Consider the following 22,794-nt stretch of genomic DNA (forward strand, 5'->3'; position numbering starts at 1 on the left):
AGTGTGGTCTTTTCAAATATTTAATGTTTCAATGTTATTGTAACATTATGGCTCACAAAAATACAAACTCTTATAATAAATTAGTCCTTTCACACTGGGGCAGATTTTAAAAATTGTCTATTTGATTGCTTCTATACTGTGTTGCTTTTTTATATTTTTCCTCCAATTTAACTAGTAGTTTGATATGTTCATTATCACTAGGACTATTCAATAGCAGATGCTGCTTAATAAATAACAACAATTAAGCATTTAACAGATGCACTTCACATTTAATAGTTTATTGAATGTACCATTCATTTTTAACATATTTCATAAGTGTGAAATCTAAACATTTTAATACTATCTGTATAAATAACTTTGTAGAGGAAAGATGATCTTTGTTTGTCTGGTGTTTAAGCTGATCTTTACATTAATCTATGTTGAATGGTCTTTTGTATATTGTGAATTAATTCCTCCCGAACAGGTATACATGTGTTTAGCGAGGCTGACTTTGGAGCAACACTGATACCGTAACACTTGAGGTTCTAGACTCTCCACTTGATATTGTGCGAGACAGATAGAAAATACATGATATTTCTTCTATTTTTGTCTTTTTCCTTGTCATATGAGGCTTTGTACGTATTAAACCATAACTTACTGGAATCTAAAATAAAACAGGGACACAGAATATTTTAATTCTCTGCATAAAAATAAGATGTCATTCAGGAGCAAACAAGAAATATGTATCTGAACACAGAACGATATATTAGCTGCATTTAGTGAGGAAAGCACCATTCGGTTGACTCCCAACTCAGAAATACCAGAGGTAATTCTGAATTTTCATAGTCTTGCAAAATGAGTCAGTGGTCCTTAGCAGTGCTGAGACTGGGTAGATTAGTTAAAGCCTGTGACTATCAACTGCATTCTTCACTCTAGACCGCCCTTTTCTCCCAACTTTAAGTTGTTCATGTACTAGTTTTTAAGGAATTCATAGCACATACTGTATTAAAATTAGGTGTTCTATTTATGTTAATCTATCAGTAAATTCTGTGCCCTAATAAACAAAAGTTTATTATGTTTCTGCTCCCTTTTTTAAAAAATACAATAATTTACTGTAATGATTCAGACTGCTACTGCACTTCAGAGCAATTTAATCCTGTATTTTAAAATTGCTATAAAAGAACATTAGAGTATTTGCAGAAAGCACTCTATTATTACAGAAAGCACTCTTATTCTGAATTTCATGGGGGCACATGAAACACCATAATACTTCAAAGCCAACAGAGTATAATGTCAGAAATGAGTCTTATATTTATAGCTGTCTGTTTACTGTGGTTGTTTCTTGTGCGTTAATCAATGGTTCTTTATTACTAGACTGGGGAACAGCTTGAATTAAAGTTAAATATATAGCAAGAGGAGAATACGAGGCTTAGCTTCTGAAAAGACCCCTCACGTTGTCTAGGAAATATTGAGTAAAGCATATTGCAAAGTCGAGTGTACCTTTTATCCCCTTGGTTTATATTTCTAAATACAATAACTTTGCTTTATTTGTGTTTTGATGGAAGCCCAGAAATGTTTGGTAACTTTCAGTTTTGCACTATGACTCACATCAGTGAACTCTAACTCCTTGTTATAGTTCTGCTGAAGTGAATAGGGGCTGCTTAGGATTAAGGCTCAGCATCCATCCATCAGGCTGCATAGTTGCCTATGTATCAATTGCTCCCGTCTTTAATAATAACATTTTTCATGTATGTGTTCAAAATAATAGCATTTAACAGGTTAAGATATGATTATGTTATGTCTGTCAAAAACCTAATTTGTTGAACTGTGTACTTGTGTAACACAACGATTTTTAATTAAATGGCCCATGTGCAGCAAAATCACTGTCCACAATGTGAGAATCGATGTATGCATTTGATCAATAATAAAATAAATAAATAAATATTAAAAGAAAATTTAGAAATTAATTATTTTATTTTTTCTTGTTCCAGCCAAACCAGTTACAGAGAGGCAACCGGTTCTTCTAACACCAACAGGTAGCACAAGTACCAAAGTGGAACTCAGAGGAAATGTGCTTTTGTTGGAGTGCATCGCAGCAGGATTGTGAGTTACTTTTTAGACGGTGTTTTTCTAAATAAAAATACAGAAACAGAGGGAAACATTTCCGAGATGCTTAAAATGTTACCACTGTATAAGCTGAGGTATTTCAAAGAAACAGAAATGTAAAATGGAAAGAGCTCTTTTAAGGAAGTCCACCATTTACTTGGGCATCAGCAGATTTTAAAACTGACTATGAACATAAGTATTTTGGCCTCTGCCTTCTCCTAACCCCACACCCTATGCACAGGATTCGGGTTGTACCATTGTGTTTTTAAAGGGCACAAGCAAGAAACGCCATAGGGTAACCTTGGACACACATCTGCAAAATTTCACTCAGGAATCAAGCCTCTGTTTTTTTCCTAAATTTACAATCAGGCTCTCAAAGTATATAAAAAGAGATCAGAATCTGCTGGTCTAATCTGAAAAAGCTGTTCACATATGCTAATAATTACTTAGTAGATCAGCTAGGTGGGAGTTGTTAGAACATACCTTCAGCTCCTTAAATCCAGTTTCTCATTGTAATTGAGTTTAATTGGTACTTGTTTCTTCAATGTAATGCAAATTTGCTTCTGCTGGTTATTGTGCAAGTAGAAAATGACTAAAGAGCAGTTTAACTTCATGAACTGGTTTGATCTTAAATCAATTTCATTCTCAGGAAGAAATCTGAGAATAGATTGGTTAGTGCAGAAGTGGAAAATCTTTAGTACCTATTTCAGGAACTGTAAACATGTTTACAGTGCACAAAAGCATATAATGCAGAGCGCTCTGAGGTAGCCATGAGGAAAGCTAGTAACTGCAAATGATACAGCACAGCATCATGCGCATGTATTCACTTGCATAAGCTCCATAGGGCACACTCATGCACAGCTTGACACAGCTTGATACAGGCATCAGTGCAGTGTTTCTGTCTCAGCTGTGGTCTGCTCAGGTGTCTTTGCATCAGCACCATTAGCAAAACCACGCCTATGAGTGAGAGAAGCATCAGCTTGCGTAATCTTCATTTGCAATATTGTTACATGTTTTTTGACAACCATGCAATAAAAGTATTCAGCGATCCAAACTCCAATAAAATGGCTGGATAAAAACGGGGAAAAAATAGAATATTATACATTATATGGCTTTGTGTCTTTAGCTGTCATGTAATTTTTAAAAAAAATAATTCAATGAGGGAAGCTTACATAGGTGTCCGCAAAGGGCCAGATTCAGATTTTGTTTAAAACAACTATTCCTAATTACTGATACTATAATTAAAAGTCAACTTTGCTAGGTGTCTCTGTTATAAAATATGTGATACTAGACTGCTAAGGGAATATTTGCCTTGAGCCAGGACATTCTACTCAGTGAGCAACGCCTTGTAATTTCTTGTAATATTGAAAGTATATCTTCATGTGTTTGAGCAATTTTCAACTTCAGTGGACAACATGGGGCATAGTCAAGATTTAGACGTGGTGCACTGACAAGTAGCTATACTTGACTCAGCACTGACTTTTTTTCTTGATTTCTCATAGGAAATATTTCTGTCTGCTTACAGCTCTGCTGTAAAATTTATGATGTTTATGAAGCATTAGGATATTGCTCAAACGAAGGAAAATTATAAAATTGTCATTATCTAGAAACTACCTTTTAAAGCACCATGAGCATCAATTTAATAAGTGCTATAAGATTTGAAATACACTTGTATTCATTTCTTAACTATCAGGGGTTTTAGATTAATCAGGAGACAAATGTATTCTATAATTATTAAGCCCACGAACAGATGGCCATTGACAGTGTTAGTGAGGCTTGTCATTTCCTAGAAACAAATGCTGGCATATTTTGCACATTTGCTGGACATGCCCCAAATTCTGGGTAAAGGCTCTTAAAATAATTATTTGTAAAATATATGTTCAAAAAATTAATGTATTGAGCTCTCATCTTCCTTTTCTCTGGTCCCTAAATTTGATCTGTACTTTTGCTTTTCCAGACCCACACCGGTAATCCGCTGGATTAAAGAGGGTGGGGAACTGCCAGCCAACAGAACATTTTTTGAAAACTTCAAGAAAACTCTCAAGATTATAGATGTTTCTGAAGCTGACTCTGGGAACTACAAATGTATAGCAAGAAATATATTAGGTTCTGCTCATCATGTCATTTCAGTAACTGTGAAAGGTAATACTAAAATAATCCTTACTGTAATATTGTCAGTGTCCAGAATGCAAGGTTGAAGTAAGCTTTCTGGGATAAAATATAGCTGAAAGGATGAATGATAATGGTAAAAAAAAAACCTGAAGAAACAATCATTAACCTGACTGAATTCTACCACTGGAAAGACTTTACTATCTCTAATCTCTTTTTCTTTTTTTAATATGTTATTTTATAAAGCAACAGGCTAAATTGAGACTGTACTGTAACAGTAGTAAAATAATTTCTTAGCTTGTACCAGTGCTACATTTATTTTAGATCCTTTGATTAGCTGTCATTAGACTGCTTCTTTCCTTTGTTTTTATATCTTCTTCCCCATCTCTCTTCTTCATCTCCGTCTTATTTTCTCCATCTTTTCTGCTCTCCATTCATATAGCCAAGATTCTTTCTCTTCTCTATTTTACTTAGGCCTTGTATTCTTCTTCCTTTTTCTATCTCAATTGACATTTCTGGTTTTCTATCTTCTTCGTGTTTTTTACCCAAGATGGTGTCTTACTAGTTCTAAAAACACTTACAGTATGGTTGTCCAAATAGAAATTGTAAGTATGTTTTGAATACCATGAAACAAAAAAACTGGAATGACAGCTAATTAGTCATTGAAATAATCAACTGTAGTACTTACTTTGCATGCTAAATAGCCATTTATTTTATTGTAGACCAGCATCATTTTATGATCACGTTCAACCTCCTTTTTAAGACCAGAAGTTTAAATTTCTGTTTCTATCTGTCCATCAATCCAAAATCTGAAATTTAATTGCAAGATGTGATAACATATGCTATTTGTAGTTATTTATTGTAAAAGAGATGGAGACATAGATTAATATCTTTTGGTCAGCACAGTGTTCCATCCATTTTGATCACTGTGTATTTTCAGCTGTCTCGGGTAAACATCTGGCCCCACTGCAATCACCCATTGAATTCAGTGAGACTGAGGATTTTTCCATATCTAAATTTCACCCTTGACATGAAATACTTTTATGTAATCAAACCTAAATTCATTTCTAACAGCCTAACTACTGTGAGCATGGATATCTCTGAAATTAATCAAAAGACCACTCTAGCCTCTGCAGATGCCATACTCACATAAATTTTGCTTTCTTTAGGAAAGGCAAATTAGATTCAAAGCAGGCAACCCTAAATGAAACAAAGAACCTCTTGTTGCTTATCTCAGAATTTTAATGCAGTGGGTAGCCAATAGCTCAGTTTAGCCAAAGTGTAATCTACCACTAATTCATTGAGTATCACATATGTATATATATATAAAAAACTTAACAGTGTAAGTGTAAGTCTATATCTATAAATACCTTGTTTGAATTATGTTCTGGTTGCCATGACTGTGGCTTATGATTTTCTCTACATAATTTTAGAAAACATTGCTGTGTTTCTCTTCCTAACCCAGCTGCCCCATACTGGATAACAGCACCCAGAAACTTGGTCTTGTCTCCTGGAGAAGATGGGACATTGATCTGCAGGGCTAATGGCAACCCAAAGCCTAATATAAGCTGGTTGGCAAATGGCGTTCCCATAGCAAGTAAGATTCTTAATTACCTTATGGGAGGATGCGTAAGAGAATATGAGGAATATCAGGGTGTTTTTTTCAAATATAAATGAAGACCGTGTATTTGAGTAGTTTTTGCCTGACAGGTAATACTGAATTATAAATGAGACAGTAAAAATGCTGTGGTTCATAAAAGTGGAACAACAAAATGTACCTCTAATGTGCTTGAGAGCACTAAAATTTGTGACTGTACTCCTGGTTATTCTGGCTGGTAGTATCCTTGTGGAGATGGGGCTGCGGTAACAAAACTGTGCCATGCCCCTCTTACAGGGATATTGCTGGGACATAATTTCTACCATTGTGTTGCCGTGGCAGTTGTGTTTGCTAGATCTCTCCTTTGCCGCCCCACTGCAACACTAACTTTGTCTAGGAATCATAAAGGTGACATAAAAAGTCAAGTCCTCACATCTGTGGATGTACAGAGCACTTTTGCAGGATTTGCAGCTTAGAGTACGTTTTAGCCTTCCGGGTTTCAGCACTAAAAAGCAGCAGCAGCAAAACTGACTGAATGCGTCAGCAAGTGCCTGGCAAACAGCTTGTGCCAAGTAGGTGTCAAAGAATAGGAACCCCTAAGGCAGTGAAACAGCTGTTTCTGTGTGCATGGGTAAGAAAAGCAACCCTGAATTGATGATTGAATCACTTAATTGTTGCAGTGTTATGACTGGCAATGCTGTATGACAGACACAAGTTAGCTGCTATATATAGCACAACTTTACTTGGGAAGAACTTGCTGGAGGACACTGCAGTGTGTTGTCAGTTGGGTTTGCACTCGGCATAGCCTGTACCTTAGAATCACACTTGGTTCTTCTACCTTTATCCTTCCTCTTTCACAAAATGATCTTAGAAAAACAGACATTATCTACCCCGTTGACTCGTGAGAGTTTATGTGCTCTAAAATACTGGTCTGTGATGACCTATTGAAAGTATGACAGTGTAACTTTCAGGAGTTTCAGGAGATGTTTAAGTCTGGTGATGAAATAAATGTCGCAGAGTGTGGGACATGGAGGAGGATTCTCTACAGTGAGAATTATGGAAATAGCAACAGGTAAACGAGAATCCTCATTAGATACATTCAAAATATTTGGGATACAAGGGAGATTAAACTGAACTGGAGGGAAAAATATTCAACTTTGGGGGGAAAAGTAAGGGTCTATATTGAAACAGATAGAAATATTTAGCAAAGAACCTGTTTCAGGAATCCTAATTAAATGTAACTTGAGATCTCTAGCCTGAGATTTAAAATAAAAGGTTTCCATTCGTTAAATAAGTTATGTAAGCAGACATTAACCACCTCATCAAACAATGGTGTTACAGGAGAACAGGAAAATATCAGTGTAACTTTGTATTGTGTATATTGTACGTAAATGCATCATAATGCATACCTTATAATCAAAGTTTGGTACCTGTCCTGCTCTTTCCTTTCTGGGTTTTTGGTGGTCTCACCTTCCTTACTATTTTCTATGTAGTTACCATTAACTTTTTTTGTTTGTTTTGAGGAGGTTTTTATCTTGCTGTGCTGGTGGTTTAACTCTTCTTTTCAGGCCTCCTGACTAGTAAAGTCTTTTTCACCTGGCTCTGAGCTTTATCTTTGCCTCACACTGCTTCCTTGTCAAAGCTATAGGGCATGCTGTTCAAATGACAGACAAGGACATTTTCCAGAAAAGCAATGATGTGTTCTGCATTCTTGCAGGATAACAGTAAAACATTAAGAAACAGAGTTTTCAGAAGCAGCTGCAGGATGCCACTGAATTTCCCAAATATGAGGGCAGCATATATTGGCTGGCTGGCCTTGAGGAGTCAGTACACAGAGTTTTATTGAAGGGAACTCAGTAAAAATTAAGACACTTTAATTAAATTAGCCACTCAACCTCAGTAGGAAAAAAAAAAGAAAAGAACACAGGAAATAAATAACTTGGTAGCTCAGCCTTACGTTAAAGGTCACTTTCACTGCTGAGAAAAGCTGAAGTTTTATCCATCTTAAATATTTAAGTGCAAGTTGATTGGATGCTCCAGTACACTGAGTCTGTCAGGGCATCTAAGAAAGAGAAGCGTTGCAATCACAGAAAGTGCAGTTCTTAAGGTTCTTGTGATTTTTGTGTTATTCTGAGTTATCAGAAGCTGGTCTGGAAACTACCAAGTACAGTGTGCCTTTTTGTTCACTTCTTACTAAATTATAGAATTGAGCCCCTCTTCTTCCAACTGAATGATTAGTAATCACTGTAAAAGGAAACTAAAGCAGCTGTTTCAGCTTCAGGGCAGTGCTGAGAGAGCTACACCCATGGCAGGATTTCAAAGAAAAAGAGCTACATTTGAATTTCAAAGCCCTGCTGTCATCATATATCCCACAATGTGCCTCCTGTGGCCCAGTAATCTGTTTGCAATACTTTAATTTTCTATTGGAAAGCACAACTGGGAGATGCTTAATTCTTCCGGTTTTGTTTTTCCATAATAGAGTCAGACAAGGAAGGGGGAATGCTGAAGAAAGAACCGTTCGGCCATATCTCAGTCAAAGGGTGAGGCTTAAATACCAAAAGGGAAAAGCGAAGAATAAAGAAAAATGTAGTGTGTCTTAAGCACCTACCTATGAAAAAAAAATTGCAACGGTGTAAATTTTGTTCCAGATTATATTAAGCACAGTAAAAAGATATTTTTAAAGGAAGATTTTAGGTTTCTTTGAAATATTTTCATTAATTTGCTTCAACAATAATGCTTAAAAGAAAAACTCTGAAAAGAAAGCTGCTTCAGACATGCTGGAGTGATAAGGACCTAACCTCCTAATGTTTACTCACAGGAGTAATTTGAACTCACATGCACAGTCCGTTGAGGTCAATTAGAATTACTTTGGCAAGTAGCAACTGAAAGTTCAGGCCATGACTCTGCCTTGCCTTGTGCTTCAATTAACACTCAAGACCTGCATTATTTATACTGCTGCATAATCCGCTGTGTTTTGCTGCTTAGATATTCAGCATGGTTTTACAAAAGGGAAACCATGCATGAAGTATCTCAACTTTTAAGAAAGTAACAACCCAGATTAATTGGGAAGGGGAAGCACTTTCATAAATGGACTTCAGAAAGGCATTGCAAATACTGCACAAAAGACTAATTTATTGGTTCAGTGATTTATAGTTCATGATGAGCTATTAAATATTAAATACACACACATTTATACAAAGTAGTGCACTGAAAGGCACTGTTTATCTTCATTCAACATGTTCTTCACTTGTTTATATCAAGTCACATTGAATCTTAGGTTTTAGTTAGTCTCCATTAGTGATCACATTGAATTCAAGGGAGAAACATTAGCCCTTAGATTTCCTTCATGAAAGCCTTGATAATCCCTGGCTCAGAGATTCGTCATCCATCGTGTTCTCTTGAGTACATACGCAAGCTGTTCACCACAGCCATGGGAGGGTGAGGAGAAATCTGCTGGACTCTGATGCCCCGAGAAGTTCAGTCTTGGAGAGGAGAGGACTAGCAGGGCAGACATTTAACCACTGCTTCTGCTGTCATTGTGTTGGAACTGTGCATCTGACCTAGGAGCCGCAGCAGATATGAAAACCTTTGATAATGAGGTTTTTTTATTCTGTACAAGATAGAGGTTGGGTCATGGCTAGTGCAGGTAATAACCTGCTGTCCTTTGGAGGTGATAGTACTATCAGAATCAGAAACTTGGAAACAAGGATTTCAGTGATCACAGGAAAATGCTGAGGAGCAAGTGAGATTGGTAAGAAAGGGAAAAGGGCATCTTCTTCCATGTCCCATCTCTTCCAGAATTAAGTCTTTGTCAGTTCACTGTAAGCGATAGAGTAAGGCAAAACTGAATTACTTGTTTCTTGTTTTTCTTGCTTAGGTTCAGTCTTGGTTTGACCCTATAGGTTCTCAAGTGTCTGATGCACTATGCTGCCCACCCTTGCTATTTCACTACCAGTTTTCTGTTCAAGTCCGAAAGCATAGCTTCCAGCTCCCCCTCCCCCCCTAAAAAAAAGAAGAAAAAAGGATTCTAGTCACATGACATTCTCTAAGTACATAATATGGTATTTACGCAATATGACCAGAGATGTGAGAGAACGGGTCCATCTTACATAATAGTCCCTGATTTGGGCTTTCAAATGTTATGAGGAAAGTCGGCTACAGCCAGAGAAATGTTAACTGGATGTTTCTTCATAGACCATATGGTTTTTGATCTACAGAAAACCAGGAGGTGCCTCCATAAGGGACATATCTTCTTATCAAGCCACCTCGATGACTACACACTGGATGTTCCTCCCAGTTTTCTTGGCTGGTTTATTGATAATCTTAAGTCCTTGTTCTATCACATTCTCCTGTTGTCACAGCTTATCTATCTGAAAACAGATGTCCAAAATTATACAAATAATTCTTAAAAAATCCCATTTCAGTCATTCAGCTGTAGTTAGTTTTAACCACAGAAGACTTTTCTAGTTTTGAAAATGGTTACTATATTCATAAATTACTCATGAATGTGAGTTTTTGGAAGAATAAGCAGGTCAAGATGAATGATAGGATACTTCTAGCAAAAGTTACTATAATACAAATGATGCTGTGATCCTGTTGGAACTCGAAAAGCATACGTGAACACTGCTATACAAGGACCATATGTTTCTATATTCATATCAGAAAGAAAGCACGTAACCTTCTGTCTTTGCTTTCTTCATATATTTCCACAATAACAGCATCTTCAAAGCTATCTCTGAAGTGAGAGTTGTTGAAAATCATGGCTTAAGAGCCAGTACTGATCTCATGCTCCCATTTACATTCACTATAATTTGTGCATAAACTTAAGGACAGAATTATAGTAATAGCAGAACTACAACAACAAATGTTCAGTATGAAAATCTAAATCAAATAAGTGTCTCAGCTTCTCTGAGAAACTAATATTCTGTTATTGATGCAAAATGATAGCTCAGATTTACTAAATAAATAAGTGACTAAGCACTATAACACTTAAACAACAGATTTTGTGTTATTATATTCGTTTTCCAACGATCATATATAGTGACTGTGAATGCATAGCAGGACTGATTACTTTTGATTCACAACTTTGATTTGCTAAAGAAGATGCAGGCATCTAAAGACAGTATTGAATATTTCTGCTCTTTTCTAAAGAGGAATTATTCTCTGCTTTCACTGTGGTTTTCTGTGACATTTTACTGATCTAGGTAAGATTAGCTCTTACACATGCCGAAGATGTATGTGTTCTCATTGGTACAGGGAAAAGGAGTCAAGTAATTTTGTCCGTTTCTTTTCCAGCTTGCTTTCAGCCAGAGGGAATCTCTAGTACAACATCTGAGGATGACATAAGCATTTTTACTATAGAATAGAAACAGTTAGTAGTGACATATCCTACAAGCTATGATTGTAATCCGCAACATGCTTCTGGAAAAAAATATATGCTACCTTAGGTTACATCATACTTCTCAGGCAACAAAAACCACCCTAGTTCATTGCCGTCTGGGACCTGGAGTCTAAGTTAGAAGAGCTGAGAACTTCTCATGTCAGCTGGATCTCATACTCACTTTGTTGTATTTCAGAATGTGGTAACACTATAAGGATCTCTGATTTCAGGAATGATGATTTTCACGTTATTAGCTTTTTTAAACAATAGCATATTACAGAATCACAATCAAAGGTATATACCTCCTTCCCAGTGAATTATTTTCCATCTACCTTGTTCGTTACATCATTTTAAAACCACAGTATCACAGCATAGTTGAGGGTGAAAGGAACACCTAGTCCAACCTGCCTGCTCAAAGCAAGGTGTTGCATCTGGTTGGTCAGGACTGTGTCCAGACAGATTTTGATTATCTCCAAGGACAGAGACTCCATCACCTCCTTGGACATCCTGTTTCAAGGTCTGACCACCCTCGCAATAAAAACTTTTTTTTTTATGTTTAAGTTAAAAAAACCAACAACTCCAAGCAATGGATTTTTTTCCCAATTTTACACAGAGCTTAAAGATCTGAGCTACAGAATTTAAAGTTAGTAGACCAATTTCATGTCTTAATTTTTCTGTCCAAAATACATATCTTTCTTACAGATCAGGCTGAAGTTTGTATCATTTATTTGGACTGATAACATTATATTATATACTGCCTCATCAGTTGACAGTTGTTCTGTTCATTGTGTTTAGCTTCCTGAATTTGCATAAATGCACATTGACCAGCAATTAAAATTGATCAGGAAAATTAATGGAAAAGGGTAAAACATCTCAACAAAATCTGGATTTTTTTCCTTCCAGTTTTAAACATAATAGTGTGTTTTAACTGCTTCTGTTCAGAGACCACATTTCATTCTGTCTTTTTTCCCAGGAAAAAAGTAATAATGGTGCCATAGTGGTTATTTAAACATACTAACAAGAGTAATTGCTTGGGCTGTCTGAAGTTTATGAAACAGATGGAAGTATGCATTCAGGTGAACGGAAGATATTCAGGGTGCTGATGACTAACTATGACAAAAGTACCTGATGGAGGCTATGCCTTCTCTGTACAGGAATATACTGTACGTGGCTATAGAGACAAGAAGCTGTCTTCTTATACAAAGTGATGGAAAAATTAGGTGAAACCAGGCAATCAGGTCTTTGTCCTGAAAGGACATAAACATGTTCATAAGCTGAAACTCGATGTTATTGGGAGTAAATGTTGGCTGTTACAGGGCACATGTTCAACTGTCTGTTACAGCAGCAGAACTCCTACAGCAAATCCTCATCATTCATTATCCTGATTGTACAAACCCATTTTAAGTATTAGGTAACTCTTTGCTATTTTGCCTATCAGTGCCAAGTACAGATTTGTCAAATGTGTCAAAAGCATTTTCTCCTTTTCATGCAACTATCCTGTAATGTGACCAGAATCCTCATAAAGGCAAACAAGCAGTGCTTGAGTGGCCCTGCCATCGCTCTCTTTCCCAAGAAAAAGAAAAAAAAAGGACATGGAAAGGGCTGAAGTACTGCATGCCTTCTTTGCCTCAGTCTTTACTACCAAGACTGGCTTTCAGGAATCCAGGTCCCAGAGACCAGGGGGAAAGGCTGAAACGAGATGTACCCTTGGTGGAAGAGGATTAGGTCAGGGAATACTTAAGCAAACTGGGCATATAGAAGTCCATGGGCCCTGATGGGATGCACCCACCAGTGCTGAGGGAGCTGGCAGATGTCATTGCAAGGCCACTCTCGATAATCTTTGATTGACAATGGTAACTGGGAGAAGTGCCAGAAGACTGCAGGAAAGCAAATGTTACTCCTATCTCCAAGAAGAGCAAGAAGGAGAACCCTGGGAACAAGCTGGTCAGCCTCACCTTGATCCCTGGGAATTGTCAGGCGCATTAAGGATAAGAAAACCATCAGGAGTAGTTAGCATGGCTTCACCAAGGGGAAGTCATGCTTGACCAACATGATCCATTTCTATGATGAAATGACTGGTCTGGTAGATGAGGGGAAGAGTAGCAGATACTGTCTACCTGTAATTCAGTGAGGCCTTTGACACTGTCTGCTGTAAGATCCTCATAGACAAGCTGTTGATGTGTGGGCTGGATAAGCAGATAGTGAGGTGGATAGAAAAATGGCTGAACAGCCAGGCCCAGAGGGTGGTGATCAGTGGCACAAAGTCTAGTCGGAGGCTGATAACTAGCAGTGTACCACAGGGGTCAGTCCTGTTTAACGTCTTCATTAATGGTCTGGGTGATAGGGTGGAGTGTACCCTCAGCAAGTTTGCTGATGACACAAAACTGGGAGGAGTGGCTGATACACCAGAGGGTCATGCTACCATCCAGAGGGATCTCGACAGGCTGGAGAAACAGGCTGATAAGAACGTCCTGAAGTTCAACAAAAAGTGCCAAGTCCTGCACCTAGGGAGGAACAACCCCATGCACCAGTACCTGCTGGGGGCCACCCAGCTGGAAAGTCGCTTAGCAGAAAAGGACTTGGGCATCCTGGTGGACACCAAGTTGACCATGAGCCAGCAATGTGCCCTTGTGGCAAAGAGGCTAATGTTATCCTGGGCTACATTAAACGAAAGTATTGCCAGCAGATAGAGGGAAGTGATCCTTCCCCCATCTGGAAGCAGTCCTGGCAGCTGGCTCTGGGTGGCCCTGCTTGAGCAGGGCGTTGGACCAGATGACCTCCAGAGGTCCTTTGCAGCCTCAACCATTCTGTGTGTGTGAGTGCACCAGCGCGTGCTTAAGATCATTAAAGCAGCTGGATGATACAGCATCTAACTTTTAGGGCCTGGCCCTGCAAAACACAGCGTAGTACATGGGCAAAGACATGTAGGTTCTGTCGGTGTTGTGTGGGAGGATGAGGTATGTCAGAAGAGAGACTGTTGAATAGACGCCAGTCTCAACAGGGAGCTTTCTAAAGTCAGCGCCCTTCAGCGTGCAAGAGACTAGACCAGTCAAAAGGAAGCACTAACCTGACACCTCACTTCGTTTTTTTCCCTCGTGGGACTCACAGCTTGAAGCCCTTTTCTGAGAACAGGCACCTACCTCCTTTCGTTCAAATAACTGAAGAGGGATATCTCTTTTTTTCCTTAAATACAGCAGTGGGAAGGGAAGATGCTACCCTTCTTTTTATATGATAATTTAATGGTTAGATCATTCTTTTAAGATCCAGTTCCTTCTTTAGTCACAGAGGATTGATTGAACTAATGACTTCCATCTCTCTGAAGGGGCCCTACCATCAGCCTGTAAGGTATTATGTATGGGAGTGTGTGTGAGGGGGGGGAGCCTGTGCACCCATTAAAGCTCTATCTGCATGCAGAAAATGCTGCAGGACTCAGAGGGCAAGTGGAGGGAAGCCCAGAGCCCGGGGCAGGAAGTAGCCGAGATCAGAAAGGCCATGGGCTGATCTCCTACCTCCTAGGAAGGCAGTTGTGCGTATTTTTCATTTCACAGTGATTTGTATGCAGAAACAAACCACTCTCACAGCTGACTGGCCTGCCTGCTGGGCTACTCACCTGCTCAGTCTATTTTCAGCCCATGAATCTTTTAATGAAAATGGTATTTACAAAGAAGAGGAAGCAATGTAGAACATGGAACACAATAGGAAGTAAAGCAAAAGAGAAGAAAAATATGTGCTAGCAATCCAGAAGCCCAAAGAATGAGCATTTAAGATTCCAGTAGTACCATTTTCTTCCTTGCCAAAATTTTTGAATTTGTAATATTGATTTGAACTCAGAGTGATGGAAGATAAGAGTTAAAAGTGGAGTCGAAAACTGTTTTTGAGGCAAGTTTGGAAACTGATATAATTACTGTACATGTAAAATGGCTTCAGAGTTCACCCAAGATGGAAATACCCTTATGCAGGAGCACAGAGCTCTGGTCCCCTTCATCTATCCCCTTTCATTCTTCTCTCTTAGAGAATTCAGTAACAGATACTTCAGTAGATTTGAGAAAATGTAGGAGGAATTTCTCCTTTTTTTTTTACAGATGAGTACTGAGATATTGTCTGAGTCAAAAGGCTTTGCCACTGAAAAAAAATGATGTTAATTTAGTTAATTGATCTTTTCTATGAATCCAGAGAAATAAGAAATTATTTTATATGAAAACGTCTTCCACAAATATACTTATTTTCTCAAGTTCCAATAATATATTGGGGGTCTATTTGGATGATGCATTTATTTATGTATATATGCATTTATTTTTAATATTAATACATAAATAATCTCACCATTAAATTTCAATATTAATAATACATTGATGTATTTTAATTTAATATTTACTTAAAATATTAAACTATACTTTGTGCATTTTTCTCTGTCACACCTCTCTAACTCCATCCAGTTGTATCATAACTGACCGCTATTGTACTTCAGTTATATCTCAGAATTTTATTTTCAGTTATATTCTCGATTCTTCTAGGATGCAAGATCTCTTTGACAGCTCAGGCTACTACAGAACAGTTGAGGAAATGGCATTGTATAATTCTTATAAAAGGGAAAGAGTGCCACCTACTGAATTAATATCACTGCTTTTGTGAAGACTCTTGATTTTGTGTGAAAGAATTACTTATGTTTTGCTCTGAGATATTTTTCAACTGAGTAAGGCTATTTTTGTATTTGGATAATTATTTATGGTATAACAACTGATTTAAAAAGCTGAAAACTTTAATTCACAGAGGATTGTAAAGTTCCAATGTCATTCTAACATAATTTTCTTTGGACACTCAGAAATATTTCCTTATTTTTTCTAGATATTGTCTGTATTTGCCTGAATCTTGTCATATCAGTATTTTTCCTCTGTAATGCATGCAAAATGTGATCTCAGCTTCACTTCCTTGAAAAACAAACAACAAAAAAAAACCCTCAAAAAATAGGAACTCTACCATCCTGAGTTAAATATTTGTAGAATTGGAAGAACTTCCTTAATCATATTGAAATTCACATCTTAACCAGTGAACAATCAGCCAGGAAAACAGCATAAAGGGCATATTCGTCTTTCAAATTGTTTCTTCTTTTCAGAAGTATGAAACGTATCATCCAACGGCAGTTTAAGAAACACAATTTTTTTTTTCTTTACACCAACAGTTGCCCCAGAAGATCCTAGCAGAAAGGTAGATGGTGATACCATTATTTTCTCACATGTGCAAGAAAGGTCAAGTGCTGTCTATCAGTGCAATGCTTCTAATGAATATGGATACTTGCTAGCAAACGCATTTGTGAATGTTCTGGGTAAGAAACAGATTTTATATTTTTCAGTTCTCTTGCATATTCAGTTGTCTCCTGCTACTACAAAGATTGCGTGCTCAAGCCTTGCTTGAGGTCTTCAGTGGGACTGGACGTATTTCCTGAGCCCTGTAAAAGGCAAGGGTATGCATTGTTTTTTGTAGGATATTCCTGAATTTCACTTTCACCATTCCTAAATAAGAAAGATGTTTGTGGAAGCTGGGGAAAACTTGGAAGAAATTTTATGTCTTTTGTTTGTTCGTTTATGTAAATCAAGCAAACAGAAGCATAACAAATAGGCAGGAATTAATATTCCTTAAGTTAGTGTATTTCAGTACACTTTCATTGGTTGCAAGTGTTTTGGATCAGTTAAGTAAATGATCTCTAAATTATTATTGCAAGGGGACATGATTATGCATTTGTCTTGAAGACCTCCCAAGAATGTGTTTCTAGTTATGAGATATGGTGGTCTCTCTAATTCTTCTCGCTGAATTTAACAAAGCTAGTAGCAAAATCCTGGGCAGAATGGCCTCTAAAGACTCTCCTGCCAGAACTGGCAGATCTTTTGATTGAGAGACACTGTCTTTTAAATGAAAGAACTCACTTTGGTTCCACGGTTCCTTTAAAAAATGTAGGTGTTTCACCAAAAATACATCTTAGCTTCTTTCTGCCTGCAGGTTTGTTTGGAATTATGTAGTTCAGTCTGTTCCCAGGAGTTTATCTTCTTGAAGTATATTCTGATTTAAATTTTCCGAATGAAATAATTGCCTTTGGTGCCCATCCCTATTACTTGTAAACAGGAAAGAAGCATTTGTTTTTCACAAGATAATTTTCCTACATTAATGTTTCCTCAGGCTACTGGTAGTAGAATGTATTTGGACCTAGACTGAGACCAGAAATCACTTCAGAGAAGGATGTTAACATGTAATTCTTTAGGGCATTCTGGATGTCTTAGTATTTTGTATCTGCATCTTTTTATCTCTATCCAGTTATCTTTGTCTTTTCAGCTGAGCCACCAAGAATTCTAACTCCTGCTAATAAACTGTATCAAGTCATTGCAGATAGTCCTGCATTGCTAGACTGTGCTTATTTTGGTTCACCTAAGCCTGAAATTGAATGGTAAGCTGTAGTTGTTGTGCTTAAGTTATGTAAAAAGAGTCAGTTATATCTATGGAAACAAACATTTAAAGCTTTAAAGCTTTTTTACTCTATTTACAATCTAAAAATAGTGTATTTTTAAATATATGCTGATTGAAATACACTAATACAATATTACATATACTTAATGTAACAACAGTTAAGTTATCCCTACAGAGTCAAGTTTAAATTTCATTATGTGATTCTGTCTGTATTTTCTAATACAGTCCCAAGTTTGCATTTTCTGATAATAAAATGCAACAGAATTTAACTATGATGTCGGATAATGATATTACTTTCTATATAAAGGTTTAAGGGAGTGAAAGGCAGCATCTTGCGTGGAAATGAATATGTTTTCCATGATAATGGAACCTTGGAAATTCCAGTGGCTCAAAAGGACAGTACTGGTACATACACATGTGTAGCAAGGAATGAATTAGGAAAGATACAAAATGAGGTGCAATTGGAAGTTAAAGGTAAGAAATGAATCACACTCTCATCACAGGTTAGTATAGAATTTCAGACTTTCTAAATATCTAATAGCCATTTTAAATTTCAGATCCAACAATGATAATTAAACAGCCAGAATACAAAGTGATTCAGAGATATGGTCAAGTTTCATTTGAGTGTATAATAAAACATGATTCTACCTTATTACCAGCAGTTATATGGTTGAAGGACAATAATGAACTGCCAGATGATGAAAGGTATGGACAAAATAATCTTCCTTTAATTTTCTAGTTTCTTTTGTCTGCTCCTTTTCCTGATCTTTGAAAGGAACATATTGACCTATTGACATTTTCCAAAGAAGACTGATAAATATCATCACTGTCCCATATTTGGTGACTAAAGGACTTACCCAGTGTGGTGAAAATATTAAGATAGAATTCAAAATAAAATGAGATGTAAAAGTTTTTAATTGTACACATTGGCCATGTATATCAATTGTAAGGAGAAGACAATTGGCAGAAGAAGCCAAAGGGATCACGAAAGACTATTTTGCTCTAGATCACAGATAATTAAAAATTGTTTAGTTATTTGGAAATAAAAGCACATTAGGATAGACAGTTACTGTGGGAAGATGGTCAAGAGCAATGTAGAAAAGGCTGACATAGTCCCATAGCTTACATTGCTGTCTAGGTATTTGCTGAAATACACAAGTATACGGGATTTGATAATGTCTTATGCAAGTTTCTTATAACAGTACCAGTTATTGAAAAATCAGTGGCTGAATCTATTGTATTTACAGGTTTCTAGTTGGTAAAGACAACTTGACCATTATGAATGTAACTGATAAAGATGATGGAACATACACTTGCATAGTTAATACTACTCTGGACAGTGTTTCAGCAAGTGCTGTGCTTACTGTTGTTGGTAAGAATACTCTCAAACTTTATGATAGCAGAACTGTGTTTAATTACTGTTAAGTATGAAAACAGCATTAGATTTAAAATGAAAAGCACAAACATAGTTTTGTTTCTAGGACAGGACAAAGGAAATGTCACCTATTTGTAAATGTGTTTCAATTTTTTAAAAATATAGTCTTACCCTGAAGTTTGCTTTTGAATCAGCTACTTACAAAAGGGTCCAGTAACTACAGGACACATTCCGTTTCATGCTGTATAGGTTTTTATTTGCATCACATCCGAACTAACACAGTGGATTACATATTGCAGAGTATTTGGACATAAACGTTATCTCAGGAATCTCACAGCTAGATTATGCTTCAGAAAGACTGAGTGTGCTTGGTTGTATGACTTTTCAAGGATTATCTCTTTAAATTAGTTCTCTCTGTTAAGTTTCTATGATTGCAGATTATTGTAAAATATGTTACTTTACCCCTTCTCCCAATTTGTAAGAAAGTTTTAAGTAAATGTCCTGAATGATTCTTACCTGAGTTCAAGCTGAGATTCAAAGTCAAGTATGCTTGTCGTTTAAAATTGTGTTGTAATTTTATGTCGATCCAGGAATGACATACGCCAAACGTCTAGTACTTATTTAAAAAATTTTATAAGATTGCTTACTTTATTTATGTTCTTGATCTATCCTTATTAAAAAAATGGATAAAATATTCAAGAATACTTTTATAACTTTTCCGTAAAAAATTATCAATGTATTATTTAAAATCAACCATTTACTCTAAATAAATTAACTTTTCTTTGTCTCTAATAATTATGGTCTTTAACTACCTATAGTATTCTGGTTTTTTGGCTACTAACTGATTACATCCTTTATATTAATGTTCTTTTCAGCTGCTCCCCCAACTCCAGCTGTCATTTACGGTAAACTAATACGAAGTTCTCTTTCTACTTCATCTGACAGATGTATTTCTCATTTGCCTATTGCCAAGTGCAACATCTTTTCTTTTTTTCCCTTTTTCCTGTGTTTGCGTGTGTGTGTGTGTGTGTGTGTGTGGTTTCATCCCATTTTACCAACTGCTTCATTACTGGAGTACTAGACTTCGGAATTTTACAGTGCGTGCTGGTTTATATTTTAGGGAATAAATGATTTTCAGAGATAAATTATTTTAATTAAGGTTGGTTACAGTGTGATAATGTTTTCTCATAGAGAACACTGTAATGCAAATTAGTTATATAATAAATGAAAGATCTGAAAAGTAAATCCAGCTGTTTGTTGAAAGCTAATTCACTATCAAAGAACTTGCACCAACCAAATTATGGTATGTTTTCACATTGCTTTTGATGGCAGCTTTGTAGGCCTGGTGTACTTTATTTCATAGTTTGTGTTCATTTTCCTTTAATCATAAAATGGATAGGACCATATTGACCAGTTTGGTTTATGATTGATGAAATTGCTAACAAGGATTTTAAAATTAAAGCTGAAATTCCCCCAAAAATCTGTCAGTCAGGTACAGTCTTAAATTTAAGAGTATTTTATACAACCTTAAATTTGGTAGCATTTTTTCTGGATTTGGGTTTTAAAATGCAATATAATATGCCTAAAACACTTTTAAGTATAAGCTTCTTAAGCACTTTCATGTAAATCCCGTCACATTCAGTGAAAATGCCTATGTATTCTTAAATGAACCTACTCATCAGTCTCGATTTTTGTGTAACAAATCATTTAATGAATTATTTTCAGCAATTTGGAATGGACGGTTACATCTTTATGCATTATAAGGATGTATATTGACAGCTTGCATGGTAGTTCAAGATTTTTTAGAAGTACAGCAAAAACTAAATGACAGTAACTTGCAATTAGTTTCTATTTGAAATATACTTGTTTTGAATTCACATAGAAAATATTTGTAGTGATTCTAGAAAAGCTGCTTTGATGTGACGCTTCTTTATTTTCCATGTTTTATTAAATATTTCTATTTACAATAGATAACCACCCATAATCATTCAAAGATAAACTAAACATGCATTTCATAATTCTTTGAATCTCATTACATTTTTTATATCACAGTGCAATCAGATGTAGATAAAATCAAATATAGATTCTTGTTAATGTATAGAAGTTTCCAGATACATCAGTTCTCCATTTTATCTCTGTTTTGTAACAATTGCATGCTAATGGTCATAAAGTCATGCTTACGTAAGTGAGTAGATCTGCCCTGCTGTATTTGTGGAATTCTTTTGATTGGAATGTAAAGATTTTTTCAAAGATGAACCTGCATATTCTGGTGTGATTATTTACTTTGTGTTCATTTGATTTACAGCTCGGCCAAATCCACCCTTTGACTTGGAACTTACAGGTCAGCTAGAAAGAAGTGTTGAACTCTCATGGATACCAGGAGACGAAAATAACAGTCCCATTACAAGTATGTTTGTTTGTGTCTATTGCATTACGTTAACAGCATTACATTAACTGTTGTCAGGTTCCAAAGAGTTCTGAGATAAATTTTGCATGCAGCATGGAAGAATGGTAAATTCATTCACTACAGTTTTATTTATATTAAAAAAAGTCACTGAATGTCCTCTACTGTACAGCCAAGCAGAGAGACTATTTACTGCCCTAAAGAGCTGGGCTTTTGATCCAAAAACCTCTGCTAGTTACATAGAAGTTGATAATGATATGAGCTCTGTCTGACAAGGTCCAGTCTTACGAATATGTAGAGAATAGCCTTGTTCATTAGTTGTGTGCTTCTGAAGGAGAGAGCTACTAACATCTTGCATTAACTCTTTTGTAATTCCCATGAATTTGAAATAGCATCAGTACCAATATCTTTAGGGATTATCTATCACTACTGATACAGAAGCTTATTCTTCATGAAAATATAAGGCAGATAGTTTTATAGGTTTTCTGTTTTTTTCAAGTCCAGACAGTTCAAGGAATAAAGCATGTCCATAAGACATAGAAAATAAACACCTATAAGCTTTTGAGACAGGAAATTGATCTTAAATACTGTTATTCCTCCCAGTACAACATGATGAAAGATACTGTTGCTTATATCGAGCAGAGAGGACAGAGGGGGAATTTAGAAGGAAGAAAGAAGGATGTTACTGTTTGTTTTCCAAAAAATAACAGAAAGATCTGTCGGGGCAAGTTTTTCATTATGAGCAACTTAATGTAATTATTTAATTATTTATGCCATGTATTTTTAGTTAATAACTGCCACAAGTTACCAAGATCAGTGTACACACTATATTTGGAATGAATGAGTTAGGCTGACTTATTGAGTGTTGCTCTCCAGGGTCTGATGCTGGTCAGTATCAACACTGGACACAGACCATAACTATCAGGGATCTGGAAAGGAAGTTTTGTGAAAGCAGAATTTCGCAAATTTCAGAACACATCAAAGATTTTGATTGCATTTTAATGAAACACTAAGGGATTTTGCTGAAGTTTTACACTGTCAGACTTTTCTAATCTATTTCAACTAGTAATATACTTTTAAAAATATAATATATAGAAGTTTAGTAAAATAGTTGAATTGTATTTAAGTTATGGCTTATTCATATACTCCTGTATCAGTATTTTCATTTTTTCCAGAACAGAAAACACAAGTATTGCTTTTCTATAGGAATAAGTTCCCACTGTTTCAACAGATGATACTAGGTGGTGCTGGCTCATGAGTTTTTCTAGAAGCGAGATATTGCATGCATTCTGATATTGGAAATTGAACTCTTCCGACTAAATAATGCTGGTTTTAATTATGATACAATTTATATTGCTGCATGGTCCCCTGAGAGCCTGCAAAATAAG

At 36.3% G+C, this 22,794-nt stretch overlaps 1 protein-coding gene across 27 annotated transcripts in view; it reads left to right on the forward strand.

The window, feature by feature from the left end:
• The window catches only part of NRCAM (neuronal cell adhesion molecule), a 165,891-nt gene that overhangs the window by 101,596 nt on the left and 41,501 nt on the right, over positions 1–22,794 (forward strand). For 19 of the 27 annotated variants that reach the window (XM_087764179.1, XM_087764187.1, XM_087764185.1 and 16 more), the window contains 10 exons: positions 1,971–2,082; positions 4,043–4,227; positions 5,660–5,791; positions 16,351–16,494; positions 17,496–17,607; positions 17,935–18,101; positions 18,185–18,332; positions 18,875–18,999; positions 19,878–19,907; positions 21,308–21,409. In XM_087764179.1, the coding sequence (XP_087620305.1) occupies positions 1,971–2,082; positions 4,043–4,227; positions 5,660–5,791; positions 16,351–16,494; positions 17,496–17,607; positions 17,935–18,101; positions 18,185–18,332; positions 18,875–18,999; positions 19,878–19,907; positions 21,308–21,409 (1,257 nt within the window). The remainder of the gene's footprint in view (positions 1–1,970; positions 2,083–4,042; positions 4,228–5,659; positions 5,792–16,350; positions 16,495–17,495; positions 17,608–17,934; positions 18,102–18,184; positions 18,333–18,874; positions 19,000–19,877; positions 19,908–21,307; positions 21,410–22,794) is intronic. The other 8 variants (XM_087764195.1, XM_087764184.1, XM_087764194.1 and 5 more) reach the window with 1 other exon arrangement.

The sequence above is a fragment of the Nipponia nippon genome, unplaced genomic scaffold, assembly GCF_047370975.1.
Source record: "Nipponia nippon isolate SJK-2023a ecotype South Korea unplaced genomic scaffold, ASM4737097v1 scaffold_3, whole genome shotgun sequence".
Classification (NCBI taxonomy): domain Eukaryota; kingdom Metazoa; phylum Chordata; class Aves; order Pelecaniformes; family Threskiornithidae; genus Nipponia; species Nipponia nippon.